Source organism: Lutra lutra, chromosome 18 (assembly GCF_902655055.1).
Source record: "Lutra lutra chromosome 18, mLutLut1.2, whole genome shotgun sequence".
Taxonomy (NCBI): domain Eukaryota; kingdom Metazoa; phylum Chordata; class Mammalia; order Carnivora; family Mustelidae; genus Lutra; species Lutra lutra.
This window is the reverse complement of record NC_062295.1, coordinates 24103453-24123359: the sequence shown is the minus strand read 5'-3', so window position 1 is coordinate 24123359 and position 19907 is coordinate 24103453. Positions and strand designations below refer to the sequence as shown.

Sequence of the window (19907 nt, the reverse complement as noted above, 5' to 3'; positions counted from 1 at the left end):
CACTTAGATGTAGTGTACCCTGCATATGGGTCCCCAGTGCACACTCTAGTAAGCAAGCTCAGAGCATGCACCCAGCCAGGCTGCTGAGAGCTCCTGGTATGGAAGTGTGAATTAGAGTGTGAAACTGGGTGGAAGAGGATGTCCAATGAGTCACAAGGACAGAACTTGTACAACGGAATGTACCCATACTAAGCCACATGGGTTTGTTGTACATCATGAGTGTACACATCACACAAGGACAGGTCGTTACATCTGGTTTTGATTATATATATTAGAGTCTCAATAAACCTTTGTTGAAAGTTAAATGAATTTATATAAAGCAAATATAGCCCTGTCTTAGAACACAGCAAATGCTAGGAAGGTATTTACAGAAGGAAGGTATATGCTCAACTATATTACTTGACTCCTGAATTTTAAACAACTCATCTATTATCCCTCCTGGAGCAGCATTTTAAGGTCTTTCTTTTATCTACCTTCTCCCTGACACTCGGCTTCTGCCTATTTCTTCCTATACCTCCCAAAGGGAACTGGGAAAAGGAGGAATAGCAGTTCTAAAAGACCTATGTGGTGTATATCTGTTCCTTGCAATGAAGAATTGTCTCATCCAAATGCCAAGGTCTCCTTTGAGAATCACTGACTGAGCTCAATGTTATGGACTTTTCAACATTTAGCTGAGGCCTCCCTGAAAGGAGTCTCTAGCTGCTCTTGGGAATTCATAATAGCCTCAGGGTACAGAACCACAGAGAGGTCACTGATGAGATTCTGCCTTGGATCAGGGTAAACTCCCTCCCCAACAAAGCTGTAAAAACTTCAAGACGGGAAAATGTCTCATATGTCTCAGGAAACCCAGGACAATCTTGGTACTTTTAAGAAAAACTTCTAAGAACCATAACCTCAGGACATCTGAGCGGCTCAGTTGTTTAAGCATCTGCCTTCAGCTTGGTTATGATCCCAGGATTCTGGGATCGAGCCCCACAATGGACTCTCTACTCAGTGGGGAGCCTGATTCTCCCTCTCCTTCTGCCTACACTCTGCCTACTTGTGCTCTGTATGAGTGTGTGTGTGTGTGTGTGTGTGTGTGTGTGTGTGAAATAAATAAATAATTTTTTAAAAGGACCCATAACCTCTATTAAATGTATGATGTAATGATAATAATATCGCAATTATTATCATCATAACAAGCTCACAATAAACACTCAATACTTGATCACCTACCAATAGAAAGGGTGGTGATAAAACCTAAATGTCTCGGGTGTTCAGCTGCTGCAGTGGCTGCAACACTTGCCTAGACCCATCAGAGTGGAGAAGTCATGTTATGGTACCTGCTAATCACGGTGTAAATGGCATACTTCACCATGAGCTCCATCTGAAAGGTGCTCTTGCTGGTCCTGGGAGTGTTATTTTCACTGGAGAAAGAGGAGGAGCCTAGTTGGTAAACATCCCAGAGGAGGAGGCAAGGTGCAAGGAGATCTACATACCCCCAGCTCACCTGCTCACATTAGCTGTCAGAAGCAGCCGGTCCCCCAGCATGGCCTTGGGGGAGACATCAAAGGTGACCAGGAAGGTGATCTGAGGAAGAGGCAATAATGAGGGAGGTTACAGGGAATGAGATAGGGTGAGGGCAGGGGAGCTGGGGGTGGACAGAAGCAAGGCTAACCCGGGCACCCTCATGGAGGATGAGGTGGTTGATGCTGCAGCGAGTGCTCTGAGTACCCTGGCCCTGGGCTGGGGTGCCATCACAGGTCAGGCGTGGGGAGTGTGGCTGTAGCTGCTTCTAGGCAAGGACAGGTGGAAAAAAAACAGGTGAGCATTTGTTCATGTTCCCAAGAGACTCCATGAAGTAGTGACAGTTTCCTGGTATCTACCTTCAAGATTATGTTTTTTTAAAAATCCTCAGACACTAAAAATAAAATAAAATAAAAATATTTAGATACTATTTGGTCAAACTTCTTCCTAATAGAAATGCCAGACTTATTAGAGTCTACCCCCTTTTTCTTTACTGTTTTTTTTAAAAAGCTTTTTATTATGGAAATTTTGAAACATACTTAGTAGGGTAGAGAGAGACTAGGTAAGTCAACCCTCCCATGTTCCCATCATTCAATTTTAATTACTAGCATTTTTCTACTCTTGCTTTATTCAGCTCTTTACCACTTTTCTCCTGAAAAATTTAAAGCACATTCTGAATATCACATCATTTTATCCAGAAATACTTTAATGTATGCCATCAACAGATAAGGGGTTTTTTTTTTTTTGCATTTCTTTTTTTAAATTTTTTATTTAAATCCAATTTAGTGAACATATACTGTATTATTAGTTTCAGGTGTAGAATCTAGTGATTTATCAGTTACATATAACTAACCCAGTGCTCATTACATCCAGTGCCCTCCTTAAAGCCAATCACCCACTTACCCCATACCCCCAACCCACTTTCCCTCTAGCAACCCTCAGTTTCTTTCCCATAGCTAAGAGCCTCTCGTGGTTGGCCTCCCTTTCTGTTTTCATCTTATTTTATTTTTCCTTCCCTTCCCCTATGTTCATTGCTTTTATTTCTTAAATTCAACATATGAGTGAAATTATATGGTATCTGTCTTTCTCTGACTTATTTCGCTTAGCATAGTACCCTCTAGTTCCAACCACATCATCACATATGACAAAATTTCATTCTTTTTGATGGTTGAGTAATATTCCATTATAAATATATCACATATTTCTTTATCCATTCATCTGTTGATGGACACCTGTGCTGTTTCCATAGTTTGGCTATTGTGGACATTGCTGCCATAAACAATTGGGTGCAGGTGCCCCTTCAGATTACTATGTTTGTATCCTTTGGATAAATACCTAGAAGCAAAATTTCTGGGTCATAGGGTAGCTCTATTTTTAACTTCTTGAGGAACCTCCATACTGTTTTGGAGAGTGGCTATACCAGTTTACATTTCCACCAACAGCATAAGAGGGTTCCCCCTTCTCCACATCCTCACCAACATCTGTTATTTCCTATCTTGTTAATTTTAGCCATTCTAACTGGTATGAAGTTGCATCACATTGTAGTTTTGATTTGTATTTCCCTGACCCCTGATTCGTATGTTTGTTGTCCATTTGTATGTCTTTTTTTTTCAATGATTTAACTTTTTATTTAAATTTTTTTAATTTCTTTTCAGTGTTCCAGAATTCATTGTTTATGCACTACATCCAGTGCTCCATGCAGTATGTGCCCTCCATAATATCCACCACCAGGCTCACCCAACCTCCCACCCCCCGCCCCTCACAGTGTCTCATTATTTGTCTCCCCCTCCAATTTCCCCCAACTCCCTTCTCCTCTCCATCTCCCCATGTCCTCCATGTTATTCCTTATGCTCCACAAATAAGTGAAACCATATGTCTCCTTAGAGAAATGTCTGTTCATCTCTTCTGCCCATCTTGACTGGATATTTTGTTTCTTGGGTGTTGAATTTGATAAGTTTTTATAGATTTTGGATACTAGCCCTTTATCTGATAAGTCATTTACAAATATCTTCTCCCAATCCATAGGTTGTCTTTTAGTTTTGTTGACAAGTGTGTTTTTTTAAAAACATACTTATTTAACTTTATTACATCATCATAAGGAGTGCATGGGTGGCTCAGCTGGTTGGGCATTTGACCATTGTTTTCTGCTCAGGTCATGATCTCAGGGTCCTGGGATGGAGGCCAAGTTTGGCTCCACACTCAGTGGGGAGTTTTCTTGAGGATTCCTCACTCTCTGCACATCCCTCCCACTCATGCTTGTTCTCTCTCTAAAATAAATAAATAAATCTTTAAAATAAATAAAAAATAAATTAAACAAATTAAATAGAAACAATCATCAGAAATTATTATCAACAGTTATATGCCAATAAGATAAGCAACCTAGTTGAAATGAAGGCATTCCTGGAAAACTATAAACTCCCAAAATTGAACCAGAAAGAAATTGACAACCTGAATAGATCAATATCTAGTAACGAGATTGAAGCAGTGATCAAAAACCTCCCAAAAAACAAGAGCCCAGGACCTGATGGATTCCCTGGGGAATTCTACCAAACTTTCAAAGAAGAAATAACACCTATTCTCCTGAAGCTGTTTCAAAAAACTGAAGCAGAAGGAAAACTTCCAGACTCTTTCTATGAAGCCAGCATTACCCTGATCCCCAAACCAGGCAAAGACCCTACCAAAAAGGAGAATTTCAGACCAATATCACTGATGAATATGGATGCTAAGATTCTCAACAAGATCCTAGCAAACAGGATCCAACAGCACATTAAAAAGATTATCCACCATGACCAGGTGGGATTCATCCCTGGGTTACAAGGATGGTTCAAAATTCACAAATCAATCAATGTGATAGAACAAATCAATAAGAGAAGAGAGAAGAACCTCTCAATTGATGCAGAAAAAGCATTTGACAAGATACAGCATCCGTTCCTGAATAAAATGCTTCAAAGTATAGGGATAAAGGGAACATTCCCGAACTTCATAAAATCTATGAATGACCCACAGCAAATATCATCCTCAATGGGAAAAAGCTTGCAGCCTTCCCGTTGAGATCAGGAACACGACAAGGATGCCCACTCTCACCACTCTTGTTCAACATAGTATTAGAAGTCCTAGCAACAGCAATCAGACAACAAAGAGAAATAAAAGGTATCCAAATTGGCAATGAAGAAGTCAAACTCTCTCTCTTCGCAGATGACATGATTCTTTATATGGAAAACCCAAAAGACTCCACCCCCAAACTACTAGAACTCATTCAGCAATTCAGTAATGTGGCAGGATACAAAGTCAATATACAGAAATCAGTTGCTTTCTTATACACTAACATTGAAAATACAGAGAAGGAAATTAGAGAATTGATTCCATTTACTAGAGCACCAAGAACCATAAAATATCTGGGAATAAACCTAACCAAGAGGTAAAGGATCTGTACTCAAGGAACTACAGAACACTCATGAAAGAAATTGAAGAAGACACAAAAAGATGGAAGACCATTCCATGCTCTTGGATCAGAAGAATAAACATTGTTAAAATGTCTATACTGCCTAGAGCAATCTATACTTTTAATGCCATTCTGATCAAAATTCCACTGGTATTTTCTAAACAGCTGGAGCAAATAATCCTAAAATTTGTATGGAATCAGAAGAGACCCCGAATTGCTAAAGAAATGTTGAAAAGAAAAAAACAAAACCGGGGGCATCACATTGCCTGATTTCAAGCTTTACTACAAAGCTGTGATCACCAAGACAGCATGGTACTGGCATAAAAAGAGACACATAGACAAGTGGAACAGAGTAGAGAGCCCAGATATGGACCCTCAACTCTATGGTCAAATCATCTTCGACAAAGCAGGAAAAAATATACAGTGGGAAAAAGACAGTATCTTCAATAAATGGTGCTGGAAAAATTGGACAGCTATGTGTAGAAGAATGAAACTCGACCATTCTCTTACACCATACACAAAGATAAACTCAATGGCTACAGTTACCAAACTGTGGAAAGAACCAAGATGCCCTTCAACAGATGAATGGATAAGGAAGATGTGGTCCATATACACTATGGAGTATTATGCCTCCATCAGAAAGGATAAATACCTAACTTTTATATCAACATGGATGGGACTGGAAGAAATTATGCTGAGTGAAATAAGTCAAGCTGACAGAGTCAATTATCATATGGTTTCACTTATTTGTGGAGCATAACAAATAACATGGAGGACATAGGGAGATGGAGAGGAGAAGGGAGTTGAGGGAAATTGGAAGGGGAGATGAACCATGAGAGACTATGGACTCTAAAAACAATCTGAGGGTTTTGAAGGGGTGGGGGGGTGGGAGGTTGGGGGAGCCAGGTGGTGAGTATTATGGAGGGCACGTATTGCATGGAGCACTGGGTGTGGTGCATAAACAATGAATTCTGTTGCGCTGAAAAGAAATTTAAAAAAAAAAAGAAGAAGTATAAAGGGCAGATACATGTCCAGCTTGGGTTCCAATGCTACGAGTTTGCTGTGGGGAACATGACCAGAGAGGCTGCGGTTTTTAGCAGCACAGACAGAAATGCAGACAGCGTGGCCTGGAGAGTTCAGTGAAAAGCAGACTATGATTTCTCTGTTCAGAGACAGAGGTTTGGATGTGGTCAGTTTTGCTCTGACTTTTGGAATAGACAAGGAAAGCTGCCAAGGAAAACCACCAGAAAACAAAAGCCCCAGTTTTCACTGAGTCCATCTCCTTGCCAGAGGGGGCAGTACAACTCTGCCCAGACAGGGATGCCTGAGTAACAGTGCACCAGTCCCCTCCACCAGAAGACAGAATGGAAGAACAAGAGGACGACAACCCTAAGTTCCCTATAAAACAGGTACATCTTGCTGGGTCATGGTCAATACTTTGGACTCTGTACATTCCTTCAACTGCCCCTAAAGAGAATGACTAAGAGGAAGAACCCAAAAAAAGAATGGACATGGATAAAACCAAGATGTCAGAAATAGACTTCAGAGTAACAATTAGGAAGTCAGTATCTAGGCTTTGGAAAAATATTAATGACAATATAGAATCTCATCAGGCCAAACTTTAAAATGTTATGAATGAAATGCAGTCTAAATTGATACTCTAATTGCCAGGGCAAATGTGGCAGAAGAAAAAATTAGTGAGCTAGAAGTTAGATAAGATAAGATAGAAAAGAAGGAAATGGAGGAGGCATGGGAAAAACAGATTAAAGCCTGTGGGATCAGATGGAAAGAGATTAATGACTCAATGAAATGTTCCAATATCAGCATTATTGGAATCCCTTAGTGGGTGGAGAGAGAGATAGGTAGATTTCAACAAATCATAGCTGAGAACTTCCATAATCTGGGGAAGGAAACAAGCATTCATGTCCAAGAGGCACAGAGGACCCCTCCCAAGATCAAGAAGAGACCAATGTCATCACATATAATAGTAAAATTCACAAATCTTAGATCCAAGGAAACAATCTTGAAAGCACCAAGGGGGAAGAGATTTCTATGTACAGAGGGAGGAGGAACATATGAATAATATCAGACCTGTCCACAAAGACCTGGAAAGCCAGAAAGAGCTGGAAAGACATATTCAGGGTACTAAATGAGAAGAACATGCAGCCAAGGATATTTTATCCAGCAAGGCTGTCCTTCAGAATGGATGGAGAGACAAGGAGCTTCTAAGACTGGCAGAAACTGAAAGAATATGATCACCAAACCAGCCCTACAAGAATTATTGGGGGGTTGGTCTATAAAGGAGAAAGACACGAAGAGTGATATACATCAGAAATTTATAGAGACAATCTATAGAAACAGAGACTTTACAGGCAACACGATGACAATAAAATCTTATCTTTCAATAATTACTCACAACATGAACAGCCTAAATGCTCCCATTTAATGGCACAGGATTGCATATTGGATGAAAAGACAGGACCCATCCATATGCTGTCTACAAGAGACTCATTTTGAACCTAAAGATACATTCAGACTGAAAGTGAAGGGATGGGGTACTATTTTTCATGTCAACATACCCCAAAGAAAGCTCTGGTAGCAATTCTCATATCAGACAAATTAAACTTTAAGCTAAAGACTGTAGTTAGAGATACAGAAAGACACTATATCATTCTTAAAGGGTCTCTCCACCAAGAAGATCTAACAATTCTAAGTATCTATGCCCCCAACATGGGAGCACCCAACTACATAAACCAACTGTTAACCAAAATAGAGACATATCGATAATAATATGTTAATTTATGAGACTCCAACATTCTCCTCTCAGCAATAGACAGGTCAACTAAGCAGATCAAAAAAGAAACAAGAGCTTTGAATGACACCCTGGACCAAATGGACCTCATAGATATATACAGAACATTACACCCTAAACCAACAGAATACTCATTTTTCCTGAGCACACATGGAACAGTCTCCAGAATAGACCACATACTGGGTCACAAATCAGGGCTCAACTGATACCAAAAGATTGAGATTATTCCCTGCACATTATCAGACCACAATGCTTTGAAACTGGAACTCATTAACAAGAAAAAAAATTGGAAGGAATTCAAACACTTGGAAGCTAAAAGCCATCCTGCTGAAGAATGTTTGGATCAATTGGGAAATCAAAGAAGAACTTAAACAACTCACGGAAACCAATGAGAATGAAAACACATCGGTCCCAAACCTATGGTATATGGCAAAGGTGGTCCTAAGTAGAAAATACATAGTCATCCAAGCCTCACTCAAAAAAATAAGAAAGAAAAGAAAAGAAAAGAAAAATCTCAAATACACAAACTAACTTTACACCCTAAAGAACTGGAGAAAGAACAACAACAACAACAAAAACTAAGCTAAGCAGGGAAGAGAAATAATTAATATTAGAGCAGAGATCACTGGTATAGAAACCAGAAGTATAATAGAACAGATCAATGAAACTAGAAGCTGATTCTTTGAAAGAATTAATAAGATCAATAAATCACTGACCAGACTTATCCAAAAGAAAAGAGAAAGGACCCAGATTAGTAAAATTATGAATGAAAGGGGAGATATCACGACTAACCCCAAGGAAATAGAAACAATCATCAGAAATAATTATCAACAGCTATATGGCAATAAGTTAAACAACCTAGAAGAAACAGATGACTTCCCGGAAACCCATAAACTACCAAGACTGAAAGAGAAAGAAATTGACAATCTGAATAGACCAATAATCAGTAACAAGAGTGAAGCAGTGATCAAAAACCTCCCAAAAAAACAAGATTCTAAGACCTGATGGATTCCCAGGGGAATTGTACCAAATAATTAAGGAAGAAATCACACTATTCTCCTGAAGCTCTTTCAAAAAATAGAAACAGAAGGAAAACTTCCAAACTCATTCTTTGAGGCCAGCATTACCCTGATCCAAAGCCAGGCAAAGATCCCATCAGGAAGGGAATTTCAGACCAATATCCCTGATGAAAATGGATGCCAAAATACTCACCAAATCCTAGCCAATAGGATCCAACAGTACATTAAGAGGATTATTCACCATGACCAGGTGGGATTTATCCCTGGGATGCAAAGGTGGTTCAACATTCACAAATCAATCAATGTGATTGAACACATTAATAAAAGGAAAGAGAAGAACCATATGGTCCTCTCAATTGATGCAGAAAAAACATTTGACAAAAATATAGCATCCTTTCCTGATTAAAACTCTTCAGAGTGTAAGGATAGAGGAAACATTCCTCAATATCATAAAAACTATCCATGAAAAGCCCACAGCAGATATCATTCTCAATGGGGTAAAGCTGAGAGCCTTTCCCTTAAAATCAGGAACACGGCAAGGATGCTCACTCTCACCACTATTGTTCAACATAGTACTAGAAGTCCTAGCAACAGGAATCAGACTACAAAAAGAAATAAAATGTATTCAATTGGCAAAGAAATCAAACTCTCTCTCTTCACAGATGCCATGATACTTTATGTGAAAACTGAAAGATTTCACCCCCAAGTTACTAGAACTCATATGGTAATTCAGTAATGTGGCAGGATACAAAAATCAATGCACAGAAATTAGTTACTTTCCTATACACTAAAATGTAACTGTAGAAAGAGAAATTAGAGAATCAATTCCCTTTACAATAGCACCAAAAACCAGAAGATACATAGGAAAGGATCTATACTCTAGAAACTACAGACACTTAGGAAAGAAATTGAAGAAGACACAAAAAGATGGAAAACATTCTGTGCTCATGGATCAGAAGAATAAACATTGTTAAAATGTCTAAGTTGTCCAGAACAATCTATACTTTCATACAATGGCATTTTTCAAAGAGCTGGAACAAACAATCCTCAAATTTGTATGGAATCAGAAAAGACCCCAAATCACCAAGGAAATGTTAGAAAAGAAAACCAAATCTGGGGGCATCACATTGCCGGATTTCAAGCTATGTTACAAAGCTGTGATCACCGAGACAGCATGATACTGGCACAAAAACAGACACATGGACCAATAGAACAGAATAGAGAGCCCAGATATGGATCCTCAACTCTATGGTCAAATAATCTTCAGCAAAACAGGAAAAAAATATCCAATAGAAAAAAGATAGTCTCCTCGATAAATGGTGCTGGGGAAATTGTACAGCTATGTACAGAAGAATGAGCTCGACCATTCACTTATACCATACAAAAGATAAACTCTAAAAGGACAAAAGACCTCAATGTGAGAGAGGAATCCAAAAAATTAGATTTTAAACCAAAGACTGTGGTAAAAGATGAAGAGGGACACTGTATCATATGTGAAGTTTGAACAATTATAAGTATTTATGCTCCTAACATGGGAGCAGCCAATTATATAAACCAATTAATAACTAAACTAAAGAGACACATTGATAATAATACAATAATATTGTGGGACTTTAACAGGTACACACAACAATGGACAGATCATCTAGGCAGAAGATCAAGAAAGAAACAAGGGCTTTGAGTAACACACTAGACCAGATGAACTTCACAGATATACAGAGGACTCCTTCTGAAAGCAACAGATTCTTCTCAAGTGCACATGGAACATTCTCCAGAATAGATCACATACTGGGTAACAAATCAGGTTTCAACCAGTACCAAAAGACTGGGATTGTTCCCTGCATATTTTGAGACCACAGTCATTTAAAACTTACATAAATGGGGGAGGAAGCAAGATGGTGGAGAAGTAGGAGGCGCTGTTTTGAGTGAGATGATTACCAAAGAACTCTGACCACCCATGAAATCAGCCTGAGATTAGAATTATACACTTCTAGATCTCTACGGGGGCAGAAGATACCAGTTGACAGGTGACGCGATTGAAGCAGTGATCAATAACCTCCCAAAAAACAAGAGCCCAGGACCTGATGGATTCCCTGGGGAATTCTACCAAACTTTCAGAGAAGAAATAATACCCATTCTCCTGAAGCTGTTTCAAAATTTGAAGCAGAAGGAAAACTTCCAAACTCTTTTTGTGAAGCCAGCATTACCCTGATCCCCAAACCAGACAAAGACCCCACCAAAAAGGAGAATTTCAGACCAATATCCCTGATGAATACGAATGCTATGATTCTCAACAAGATCCTAGCTAATAGGATCCAGCAGTAAATTTAAAAGATTATCCACCAAGGAAGATGTGGTCCATATACACTATGGAGTATTATGCCTCCATCAGAAAGGATGAATACCCAACTTTTGTAGCAACATGGATGGGACTGGAAGAGATTATGCTGAGTGAAATAAGTCAAGCAGAGAGAGTCAATTATCATATGGTTTCACTTATTTGTGGAGCATAACAAATAGCATGGAAGACATGGGGAGTTAGGAGGGAGTTGGGGGAAATTGGAAGGGGAGGTGAACAATGAGAGACTATGGACTCTGACAAACAATCTGAAGGGTTTGAAGAGGTGGGGGGGTGGGAGGTTGGGGGAACCAAGTGGTGGGTATTAGAGAGGGCACGGATTGCATGGAGCACTGGGTGTGGTACAAAAATAATGAATACTGTTATGCTGAAAATAAATTTTAAAAAATGATTTAAAAAGAAAAAGATTATCCACCACGACCCGGTGGGATTTACCCCTGGGTTGCAAGTGTGGTTCAACATTCACAAATCAATCAAAGTGATAGAACAAATCAGTAGGAGAAAAGAGAAGAACCACGTGATCCTCTCAGTTGCTGCAGAAAAGGCATGTGACAAAATGCAGTATCCATTCCTGATTAAAATGCTTCAAAGTATAGGGATAGAGGGAACAATCCTGAACTTCAGAAAATGTATCTATGAAAAATCCACAGTGAATATCATCCTCAGTGGGAAAGAGCTGACAGCCTTCCCTCTGAGATCAAAAACACAACAAGGAGAAGGGAATTGAGGGAAATTGGAAGGGGAGGTGAACCATGAGAAACTATGGACTCTGAAAAACAATCTGAGGGTTTTGAAGGGGCGGGAGGTGGGAGGTTGGGGGAACCAGGTGGTGGGTATTGGAGAGGGCACGGATTGCATGGAGCACTGGGTGTGGTGCAAAAACAATGAATACTGTTATGCTGAAAATAAATAAAAAATAAAAATATATAAATAAATAAATAAATAAATAAAACATGACAAGGATGCCCCCTCTCACCACTCTTGTTCAACATAGTATTAGAAGTCCTAGCAACAGCAATCAGACAACAAAGAGAAATAAAAGGTATCCAAATTGGCAATGAAGAAGTCAAACTCTCTCTCCTCACAGATGACATGATACTTTATATGGAAAACCCAAAGACTCCACCCCCAAACTATTAGAACTCATTCAGCAATTCAGTAATGTGGCAGGATACAAAATCAATGTACAGAAATCAGTTGCTTTCTTATACACTAACATTGAAAATACAGAGAAGGAAATTAGAGAATTGATTCCATTTACTAGAGCACCAAGAACCATAAGATACCTGGGAATAAACCTAACTAAAGAGGTAAAGGATCTGTACTCAAGGAACTACAGAACACTCATGAAAGAAATTGAAGAAGACACAAAAAGATGGAAGACCATTCATGCTCTTGGATCAGAAGAATAAACATTGTTAAAATGTCTATACTGCCTAGAGCAATCTATACTTTCAATGGCATTCCAATCAAAATTCCACTGGTATTTTTCAAAGAGCTCGAGCAAATAATCCTAAAATTTGTATGGAATCAGAAAAGACCTTGAATTGCTAAAGAAATGTTGAAAAAGAAAAACAAAACTGGGGGCATCACATTGCCTGATTTCAAGCTTTACTACAAAGCTGTGATCACCAAGACAGCATGGTACTGACATAAAAACAGACATACAGACCAGTGGAACAGAGTAGAGAGCCCAGATATGGACCCTCAACTCTATGGTCAAATCATCTTCGACAAAGCAGGAAAAAATATACAGTGGAAAGAAGACAGTCTCTTCAATAAATGGTGCTGGGAAAATTGGACAGCTATGTGTAGAAGAATGAAACTCGACCATTCTCTTACACCATACACAAAGATAAACTCAATGGCCACAGTTGCCAAACTGTGGAAAGAACCAACATACCCTTCAATGGACGAATGGATAAGGAAGATGTGGTCCATATATACTATGGAGTATTATGCCTCCATCAGAAAGGATGAATACCCAACTTTTGTAGCAACATGGATGGGACTGGAAGAGATTATGCTAAGTGAAATAAGTCAAGCTGACAGAGTCAATTATCATATGGTTTCACTCATTTATGGAGCATAACAAATAACAAGGAGGACATAAGGAGATGGAGAGGAGAAGGGAGATGAGGGAAATTGGAAGGGGAGATGAACCATGAGAGACTATGGACTCTGAAAAACAATCTGAGGGTTTTGAAGGGGCGGGGGGGGGCGGGTGGGAGGTTGGGGGAGCCAGGTGGTGGGTATTATGGAGGGCATGTACTGTATGGAGAACTGGGTGTGGTGCATAAACAATGAATTCTGTTATGCTGAAAAGAAATTAATTTTAAAAATTAATTTAAAAATTAATTTTAAAAAAAGACCTCAAGGTGAGGCAGGAATTCATCAGAATCCTAGAGAACATAGGCAGTAACCTCTTTGACATCAGCCAAAGCAACTTCTTTCAAGATATGTCTCCAAAGGCAAAGGAAACTAAAGCAAAAATGAACTTTTGGGACTTCATCAAGATCAATCGCTCACACACAGCAAAGGAAACAGTCCCCAAAACAAAGAGGCAACCCAAGAAATGGGAGAAGATATTCACAAATGACAATACAGACAAAGGGCTGATGTCCAGGATCTATAAAGAACTCCTCAAACTCAACGCACACAAAACAGATAATCATGTCAAAAAATGGGCAGAAGACATGAACAGACACTTCTCCAATGAAGACATACAAATGGCTATCAGACACGTGAAAAAAATGCTCATCATCATTAGCCATCAGGGAGATTCAAATCAAAACCCCACATTGAGATACCACCTTACACCAGTTAGAATGGCCAAAATCAATGGGACCAGAAACAACAAGTGTCAGAGAAGATGTGGAGAAAGGGGAACCCTCTTAAACTGTTGGTGGGAATGCAAGTTGGTGCAGCCACTTTGGAAAACAGTGTGGAGATTCATCAAAAAATTAAAAATAGAGCTACCCTATGACCCTGCCATTGTACTACTGGGTATTTACCCCAAAGATACAGATGTAGCAAAAAGAAGGGCCACAGAGACCCCAGAGTTAATAGCAACAATGGCTACAATCACCAAACTGTGGAAAGAGTGAAGATGCCCTTCAACAGATGAATGGATAAAGAAGATGTGGTCCATATATACAATGGAATATTATGGAGCCATCAGAAAGGATGAATACCCAACTTTTGTATCAACATGGACAGGACTGGAGGAGATCTTGCTGAGTGAAATAAGTCAATCAGATATAGTCAATTATCATATGGTTTCACTTATTTGTGGAGCACAAGGAATAACACAGAGGACATTAGGAGAAGGAAAGGAAAAGTGAATTGGGGGTAACCAGAGGGGGAGATGAAGCATGAGAGACTGTGGACTCTGAGAAACAAACTGAGGGGTTTGGAGGGGAGGGGTGGGGGTTAGGTAAGCCTGGTGGTGAGTATTAAGGAGGGCACATATTGCATGGAGCACTGGGTGTGGTGCATAAACAATGAATCTTGGAACACTGTAAAAATAAGATAAATTTTTAAAAAGAAAGGAACTAGTATTGTGCCTGGTACTTAATAGGAACTCTCTAAACACTTATTAAATAATTGAATGAATGAAAAAAATTAAATTAATTTTTTAATTTAATCTTTTTTCAGTTTTTATTATGTTATGTTAGTCACCATACAGTACATCATTAGTTTTTGATGTAGTGTTCCATGATTCATTGCGTATGTATAACACCCAGTGCTCCATGCAATACACGCCCTTCTTAATACCCATCATGTTTTAACAAAAGTTACTCATCTTGTCCTACTTCTCTCTGTACAATACTGTAGATTAAATGAACTTGACCACATGAGGCCCCCACACTTCTTCCTGTATAACCTCTTACCAATTATACCAAACTTAGCTATATTCTCCTTGGTTTCAAATGATACCTTCAATGATTCTACATAGTGAATGTATTAACTCCCATAAATTAAGAGAAGTGCTATATGAACCCCCATGTTACATTTTTGTCTGTGGATATCAAAACTTCCCTTGGCAATATGAATTATTAAATGGCTGGAGCATGGAAGGTACTTGTCTTTTAGGATATTTGGTCATCCCTTTTTTTCATATGTAATTCTAATTAAATCAGCCATTGAACCAGTACTCTCAACTATTCTCAGGTTAAAGAGAGAAATCACAAATTATTCTGATCATCTTCCCAGAAATCAAGAAGATGGAATTGGGTACATGTTTAGGAGAACATTAATGCCATGGTGGGGAATGGTATCACATGAAAATACAATTTGAAATTTTTCAATAACTTTAGGAATTATAGCAAATGAAACTGCCCAAGACAAACAGCCCAACAAAAGGCCTTAGACTCTTTGGCCAGAATATCGTTTAAGGTAATATAATTGCTTTAGATTATATATTAAGATTTTATTTATTTATTTGACAGAGAGAGATCACAAGTAGGCAGAGAAGCAGGCAGAGAGAGAGGGGAAGCAGGCTTCCTGCCGAGTAGAGAGCCCGATGCGGGGCTCGATCCCAGTAGACTGGGATCATAACCTGAGCTGAAGGCAGAGGCTTAACCCACTGAGCCACCCAGGCGCCCCGCTTTAGATTATATTTTAGTAGAGCAATGTGTTTGTTAGAAGCTAATTCATCCTACAGTACATATATTAATACTTCCTCAAAAATGAAGTTTGTCTTCACAAAATAAGAACATGAGCTACTTGGTTACAATAAATCTCCCCTGAAGTCACAGATTCAGATTTGGACTGGTTTTCAGGGTTATTTTCTTGGATCTTCCAAGAAATTAGGTCAATTTTCCTAGGATTAGTCATATTTAGAATATCCATATTCTTAACTCTTCTTCTTTGCTACTTAATCATAAAATGTAGTATAAAAAATAAAAATAAATAAAATGTATAAAATGTTGTACAAAAGCAAACAAAAACAAAAAAAGTACAAAAATACTGGTAATGCAGAATGTTGGCTTACAAACTGGAACAAAGGAATATTTCCAGGTGAGTATGAAAAGTTTCCATTCCTCTAACCCTGATTTCCACACTATTTCAGCAGGAAATAGCTAAAGCAGTCATCTTCCCAATTCCCTCAAGAATGAGGAATGATCAAAAGACAGTGGGAGGGGCGCCTGGGTGGCTCAGTGGGTTAAAGCCTCTGCCTTTGGCTCAGGTCGTGATCCCAGGGTCCTGGGATCGAGCCCCTCATCGGGCTCTCTCCTCAGCAGTGAGCCTGCTTTCCCCCCTCTCTCTGCCTGCCTCTCTGCCTACTTGTGATCTCTGCTGTTCAAATAAATAAAATCTTTAAAAAAAAAAAAAAAAGACAGTGGGAGTAGAAATCAGTAACCAAAGGGTTAATGGGACTAATAAGTGTAACAGCAACTTTTTACCCAGATCTGCTTGTTCTCAGAATACAGCCTGCCATTCAGTTTCTATAGAATCTTGCCTGACACCATGATAGCAGATTATTGATTTAGTTGTATTACTCAAGACTTCACTAAGAAAATGACCAAAACCAGTCAGGAACACTATCTCTGAGCATGCACAAGTGTCCAATGGATGAAATTTTGACCTAGAAAGTCCTAAAACCCCACCCTCTGATCATGTTAAGGATGCCATTTTCTGGTTATGGATTGCATGAAAATATATACAGAAGCTTCTAGCAGGCAGAGATAACAAAATCAACTGTCCCCTACTTATTAATTTCCTTTATCTATTCTGAAGTCACATAACTCCTCTCCCCTAACCAGATCAAAAGGATCTAACCAGATCCTTTTTTATTTGCCTTAAAAATCTCTGACTCAGTAATACCCACCACCTGGCTCCCCCAACCTCCCACCCGCCCCCCCCACCCCTTCAAACCCCTCAGATTGTTTTTCAGAGTCCATAGTCTCTCATGGTTCATCTCCCCTTACGGAGGGTACGTATTGCATGGAGCACTGGGTGTGGTGCATAAACAATGAATTCTGTTACACTGAAAAGAAATAAATAAAAAAAATAAAAGTAAAAGTAAAAATAAATAAATAAGTAAATAAAAATCTCTGACTCTCCCACTTAGAGTGGGTAGAATTGAGGTTGGCTTTCCTGTCTCCTGGTTTGGCTGTCTCTTCAATAAATTCTTTCCTTGCTTCAAATTTGATGTCTCAGTGATTGGCTTTGCTGTGCATCAGGCATACAGACAGGTTTGGTTATCAAAGTATGCAAAACGCTCATCTAGAGTTACTGATAAATTCAACTCTTTCTTATACAGAACAGTGTTTTAAAATATTTGATGGTAGAGATATGTTTTCTTTCAAAGGAATATTGATATGATGTGGAATACAAAGAAATTTAAAGCAGGGTCCCCTCTCTCTCCACATTAGCAGCCTTGTGAGAACTCATTCCTAATAGTCAATGTCTCTAAAATGCAATACCCAGAGTTGAACACATTATGAGGCAAAGCAAGCCCCAGAAACATGACTAATTCCATCATCCAACCATGAACAACCTAGACCTCTTGGCTTACAAGAGGCCACCAAGCAATAGCAGCCCCCTCCTGAGCTTTGAACCCAGCACAGGAGTTTCTGCTGATCTCTAGGCATCAGATGCTTTATTCCCCAGAAAGAAATACCTTACTCCCTGCCACACGTCGATAAGACAACCCTGGAGGGTAGAAGAAGGTGACTGTGGTTCCATAGGAGTCCTCACCATCATTCCACACCATCACTCTCATATTCAGCTCCAGGGTACTCCCCACCAACAGGGTCTTCAAGCTAGGTGTTGGGGTAGAAGGCAGAAGATAATCCTGGGATTGGGGCTAGAAATGGTCTGGAGATGAAACACAGAGTGGGGAGGTAGAAGAGAAATAGGGGACAGGAGGTCTTTCTGAGCACAGGCTAGAAATGTTAGGGAGAGCCAGGGCAAAATTTCCAGGTTGCAGAAGAGGAGCTGGGGAACCAGAGCAGGTCTAAGGGAGTAGTAGCTCACCCTGAGAAGCCAAAGGAGATGCCAAGGTCATCCTGACAGACATGGTCAGTTCCACAATTCTTCTCAAAGGGGAGCTGAGAGGGAAGGCAAAGCAGGGTTTTCCTCAAGATCTGGAGTCCACACCCTCCACTCCCTTCTGGAAGATTACAAAACCAGGACTTACAGAGGCTGTGTAATATCTCTGAGCATCCACAGCCAACATAGGCCGGAGGTTTCCATAGGAAGGGATAGGCTTGCCCACCAGGGAAAAGTTGAGACGCAAGGTGATGGGAGTCACCGAGTCCTCCACACAGGCCTAGAGGATGGATATTAAAGACAGCAGTGACTAAGGAATGCATTTTCACAGTCACTGTCCTGTTCCTTCATCTGTAAAATGGGGTAATAATGATACCCAGCTTTGCTCAATTGCTACAATTCCACGATACAGAACCTCTGCTTTGCCTGCTTTCTGCCTTATTCCTTCCCCACAGTGTCCCTCATGGCTCACTCATTCTATTCAGGATCTTCCCTAACTTTACCTGATCTAAGAGGTCTCCCAACATCTTCTCTACTCTCCTCCTTGACTTTATCTTGTTTCATAGCATTCATCATTACCTGATATCTATTATCTAAGAACTTGATTGTTTTTGGCCTTCTCTCAGAGTTTCCGGTGGGCACGACTGTTTTGTCTACTGCCGTGTCCCCAGTGCCTAGGACAGGGCCTATCTCAGAGAAGCAGCTCCTAAAAGAATCCCAAGTCATCACCCCATAGTTCTCTGAAGCAGTAATACTCTCCTAAAATCCAACTGTGTAGCCTCAGCAGTTGCAGATGACCTATCCATTTATACATGTGCTTGCTCACTTACTCATCAGCTAACCAGTGTTATGTGCCTCCTTATTCCAGGTCCTGTGGTAGGGCTAAGCCACAATAACCCTGTTCCTTCCCTGCCCATCCCACTGCCAGCCTCAGAATTTCTGCCATCCCCAGGACTCTGAGGTCCACTTACCAGGAGGTGCAACCTCACAGTCTCACAGTGTTGACTCAGCCCAAGGACTCGGACACGAGTCAGATTCCGGGTTTTTGTCTCCTCAAAGACGGCACGGGGACTCTGGCGGCCAGGGTCGAGGGTTAGGTCAAAGGTCACAGAGCTTTGGAGGTCACCTGTAGGGGAAAGGAAGAGATGAGGAGGGCTGAGAGCGAGGAACTCCCCAGATGGACAAGTGTCAAGGCAGGAGACAGAAGTCCTGAGCTGAGGGAGTCTAAGGACCAGATATCTTGGGTCAGAGAGGTGAGGACTCACCCAGCCGATTCTTGGGACTTTCATAAATATGAAGACAGACATTAGCATCACCCAGTGCGTTGACAGAGGAGGTCTCTTCGCGACACTCAAACAGAGACCTGGCTATCTCTGCAGGTTTGAATTGGATTCGCATCCACACCCTGAGTACAGGTCTGGTCCTATGGGCAGAACACTGAGCTGAGGGTAGGACCTTGATCCCAGGAGGGCAAACTGGGATGGGGGTGGGGAGGCTAAAATCCTAAGCAGACCTGGAAGTGTTTGAGAAGGACTTTCTCACCTAAGCAGCAGCGCCTGTCCCTGGGCCCCCACGGCAAGGTCCACCAGTCCATCCAGGGTAAGGTCTTGGCCCCCACTCAGTGACTGCCCAAAATACTGGAGGCTGGGAGAGAACTGGGAGGCTGAGATCCTCTGAAAAGAGAGGGAAAGGCAGGGCAGATTGAGAGTGATGGGAACAAGTTGGAAATGAGCAATAAGAGGAACAGGAAGGTAGGAATGTGGGAAACAG

The 19907-nt window shown here is 40.3% G+C and overlaps 1 protein-coding gene across 4 annotated transcripts in view; it reads right to left on the bottom strand.

Moving 5' to 3' along the window:
* The window catches only part of ITGAX (integrin subunit alpha X), a 33856-nt gene that overhangs the window by 2733 nt on the left and 11216 nt on the right, over positions 1-19907 (bottom strand). For 2 of the 4 annotated variants that reach the window (XM_047713552.1, XM_047713554.1), the window contains exons 15-23: positions 19680-19810; positions 19403-19560; positions 19109-19263; positions 18286-18417; positions 18123-18196; positions 17767-17908; positions 1658-1771; positions 1490-1569; positions 1323-1406 (exon numbers count right to left, since the gene is read on the bottom strand). In XM_047713552.1, the coding sequence (XP_047569508.1) occupies positions 1323-1406; positions 1490-1569; positions 1658-1771; positions 17767-17908; positions 18123-18196; positions 18286-18417; positions 19109-19263; positions 19403-19560; positions 19680-19810 (1070 nt within the window). Of the gene's footprint in view, positions 1-1322; positions 1407-1489; positions 1570-1657; positions 1775-17766; positions 17909-18122; positions 18197-18285; positions 18418-19108; positions 19264-19402; positions 19561-19679; positions 19811-19907 lie in introns of all 4 variants that reach the window. The other 2 variants (XM_047713553.1, XM_047713551.1) reach the window with 1 other exon arrangement.